The sequence below is a fragment of the Halyomorpha halys genome, unplaced genomic scaffold (assembly GCF_000696795.3).
Source record: "Halyomorpha halys isolate HHAL.00 unplaced genomic scaffold, Hhal_1.1 Scaffold765.1, whole genome shotgun sequence".
Classification (NCBI taxonomy): Eukaryota; Metazoa; Arthropoda; class Insecta; order Hemiptera; family Pentatomidae; genus Halyomorpha; species Halyomorpha halys.
In genome coordinates, this window is record NW_027113294.1 from 396,533 (window position 1) to 400,896 (window position 4,364).

Below are 4,364 nucleotides of genomic sequence, written 5' to 3' on the forward strand. Positions count from 1 at the left end.
TAATCTTATCTCTAAAGTTCCATTATTGTCTTTGATAAGCTTTTCTAAATTTTCAAGGCTACAATAGCATTGTCACAAGCAGTTTTTATTTGCACAATAAAGAACAGCATAATAAACACCATGATGGTTAGAAATTTTCAGCCTCAAATTACTGAATATACACAGTATTAGTACCAGTACAAACATGCTAAAACTAAATTAAGGAGTGTTTAAAAATATTAGAGACAACAGGCTTGTAAAACTCTTTTGTTTTTTAATAGAGCTACGAAAAAATTACCTCATTAGAATTCAGTTTGTATATCCATGTAAACACTAACTCTTAGCTATGAACATACTAACAATTCCTTTGGTTACTCAACAAGAGGGAATTTTTAATTTTTTTTTCTTTTTTTTTTTTTATGTGATGGTTGGGGGTGTGGTCAGTGAAGAAGTAAAAATTTATTTTATTGGTGGCAATGTTTGGTCATAGTTTCAGGCATAAGGACAAAAAACAACCTTCTGTGCTTCAATTTATTCATTGTATAATGAAGTACAGAATAACTAGAAAATAACCAACAATATAGATACAGAAGTTTTTTTAAAACGAGGGAGGTACCACCTGCCCTCTTAACGGTGGACCAACCAACCTTTTACAAATTATACAACTGTTCATTTAATTGTACTACTCATTCAAATTGTATAACTGTAATTTACATATTCTGTAGCTCTATGTGTTATAATAGAGATCATCTGGAGGTGGTAGTTTGATTTTATCTTGGTTACAGCAATTATTTTTCAATTTAGACATTTTCTCTTCAAACGTTAAAGCATCATAGAATTCGCAATCCTTTTTTAAATCATACCCATATATGCCCAACATCAATTTGAGCCTTTTAGTTCAAATATTTTTATTGTACATTATGTTGAGGCTTCCTTTTCTTTTCTAACTGTTAAGGCTTTAAGTTTTCAATTCGCCGTCTAGTATGAGGTGTTTCTAACTGTTCGGGATTTAAGTTTACAATTCACTGAGAGAGTAAAATAAAATATTACACAGAGATCACTAAAACGGGTTTTATATAATAGAGAGAGTTTTCGATTCACCTAAAACTATACACATGTCAAAAAAGAGGATTATCATTATTATTCTTAGTATATTGACTGGTGATTATCAAGATGGCCTTTGTTGTCATAGTAAACAGCCCGAGATGCCTTGTTAAATATTTTATTCCTCTATCTATTCTTTAATTAAACATTTAAATAAACTGAAGTTTAACTAACGAAACCGTCTCAGTTCAGCTACATCTTTTACATCGTGTTTATGATGCAATTTCTAATTTAAAAATTATTTTATTAGATTTACTTAATAATTTTTATTTTTATTAAATAAATCTTCATAAGGTTTATATTATTGTAATTGTTTTATTTTTTCTTCAGTTCATATAATTTTATATATATACTTATGCTCATGCTGTTATGTATCTTAAATTGATGATGTATAAATAAATATCAAAAACATTATTTTAATTGAATTTATGATGTTGAATCATAACACCCATTGTTTTTCCATTGAGCTAATCTTATCACACATATGGCCTCATACTTTTACTTTATATAAAAGAACCATTTTCAGACTGTAATGATCAAAAGAACTGAACGCTATACCGTTTGTTAAATACAAAACTGGTAGGTATGCAGAGTTAAAGGACATTTGTTAAACATTTTTCAGTTTATGTATAATAATAATAACCGCTACAGCCCATGTAGGGTCAGGGTACATACCTTTTTAAGAAAGTACTCTTTTTAGAACAAGGTTATCCAGGGAGGTGATTTTTTAAGATCACGCTCCACCATCAGATTTTTCACCAATTAAGGGGACCAAATTTATTTGGCTGGGTGAGCCCCAGAGGGTTACAGAACCCCACTGAGTTGACTCACGGTTAAAGTAACAGAATAAAAAATTAGATATCCCCAGATTTGAACCCGGGATCTTGGATTTAGTAGCATAGTGCCTTATTCACTCAGTTTCCCCCTTTTTGTATCTTGCTGACAGGAACCTTAATAAAATTGTCCCTTAGGAAGCAACTCCACTATGCAGAAGTGTCCATTAAGAGAAGTTTTACTGAAATTTGTTTTAAAAATCAACAAAAAAAAAATTAAATTTGTACTACTACAAGCCATAAAGGGTCGGGGTGCAGTACATGTAAGGAAATACAACTTTAGAATGTTTATAGTAGGAGGTGGTTTTTCAAGATCACGCTTGACCGCCAGATTTTTCTCCAAGTAAGGGTATCCATTTACTTGCTCATAGAGTCTGGGTGAACCCCAGAAGGCTCCAGAACCCACAGGGTTGACTAATGGCTACAGTAACAGAATAAATAATTACAGCTACAGAGGGATTTGAACCTGAGTCCTTGGAGTTAATAGTATATTACTTTATCTCTGTGCCACTTTGCTTCCATTGCCATTTTATGTATATCTATAAAAAATAGCCCATGAAGGCTTTACCTGATTTAAACATGCTCTGCCTCATTTGTTAAAGTTAAAATACACTTTTAGTAAAATTTAGAAGCTCAAGGAGTATATTAGCATGCACTTAAAATAGAGGAAAAGTAAGTAGCAATTTAAACAAAACGATAAGTAAAAATCATACAATTTTATTCAAAACACAATCATGTAAAAAAAAAAAAACATTATTTCAAACAAAAACATCTTTATTCATAAACAACTTACTACAAGAAGGGAAATTGTGATGCGTAACATGAATGTGAATATTCTGTGTATCTCCTCCTTCTGTAGTAAAGAAAATATATAAAATTAGATATTTTACAGTCATACATTCAAAATAATTTTTTAAGTACATAAATAAAATGATAAGGCAATTTTATATATATATATATATTGAAAAATAATTATAAGTGATACTTATTCTCAAATATAACAAACAATATATATTAAAGATTTTATAATAAATATTCCAATATAGAAGAAACCAAAATACAAAATTTGATATTAAACCTTTCACTACTCAAGTAGTAAATTGCGTTTCACTTATGCTCAGTAAATTGGAAATTATTTTTCAATTATCAGTTGCGATTGGCAGAAGTAACTAAGTTGCAAAAATATAAACACACTCGCAGATGAGATCAATAATTTTATAACTATTACAAGAGTGACTAACATTAACCACTCAATTACGGAACAATAACAAAAGTTTCAGGTGTAAATATGTGGAGATATAAATAGATAGTGAGAGAGAGAGAGACATAAAATTTACTAGAAATATTATTGGTTGTTTTTAATATTTATAAAGAATCTATAAACATTTATTTATATATTCATGTAATCATTACAACTTAATTCGTTTTCCTTTTATTGGGATATACCTTAAGATTTATGATTTAGTGGAAGATTTATTTTTATTACCTTTTTTGATGGTTTATTGATCTTCTGTATTCGAAAATTCTGATGTTCTGAAAATATGTATAGTAACAGTAACTGTACTGTCTTCTTTTTAATATCACATACAGTCAATCATCGATCTTCCAATAAATTATTTCTTAAGTTAAAAGAAAAAAAGTTATATAACTAACAAAACTAATTTTAAATAGAACAATTTTGTATAGTACAATAGACGAATGCAAGCATACATGTTAAAAAATGTATGAGTAGTGAAAGGTTAAACATTATTTAAAATATTTATATAATGCTTATGATGTTTTACTGGGTTCTATTAATAAAGGATTTTTATAGGTAAATATTATAATTGAATTATATTCATATTTTTATACTTAAAAAACAAAAACAATATATATTTATATCATTGAAGAATTTTGAATATAAAAATTTTTAAGAATTCGGAAAAGAATCCTTAGTCATAAAGAATAATTTAAAACAAACTAAAATCCCGATTATAAAAAATTTATAGTAAGCCCAAACCATGAGTAACTTTTAATTCTAAACGATAAACAAAACTTTTAAAATGTTTTAAAAGAAATTTAAATAAAAATCTATAACATATTTGCCCGAATATAGGTTGAGGTTTTTACATGAAATTATACCTGGTAAAATAGAGGATTAACCAATAATCAGGGTCGATCTAGGAAAATTTGAGTTTGATCTGACTCCTGGCTTTAAGGCCATTTTATAGTTTATATTTTTGTAATAACATGCTAAATACAGTTGATTCTAATAATAAGGGAAAATTGTGCACTCATTGTTACACATGTAGTGGAGAGAAAATGAAATGATAAGATTTGTTCAAAACAGGATCAGAGATGATATTTATATTTTAAAAAATGTAAGAAGATGGTCAGGGTTGCGGTCAAAAAGGAACAAATAGTTTATAACTATTTATAAACAGTTATTTATATATTTAGTTAATATAT

The 4,364-nt window shown here is 28.1% G+C and overlaps 1 protein-coding gene across 3 annotated transcripts in view; it reads right to left on the reverse strand.

Moving 5' to 3' along the window:
• The window catches only part of LOC106686016 (uncharacterized), a 38,533-nt gene that overhangs the window by 2,283 nt on the left and 31,886 nt on the right, over positions 1–4,364 (reverse strand). For 2 of the 3 annotated variants that reach the window (XM_067050862.1, XM_067050861.1), the window contains one exon: positions 2,618–2,769. In XM_067050862.1, the coding sequence (XP_066906963.1) occupies positions 2,675–2,769 (95 nt within the window). In that variant the 3' untranslated portion in view covers positions 2,618–2,674. Of the gene's footprint in view, positions 1–2,617; positions 2,770–4,364 lie in introns of those variants that run through there. The other variant, XM_014429089.3, reaches the window with a different exon arrangement.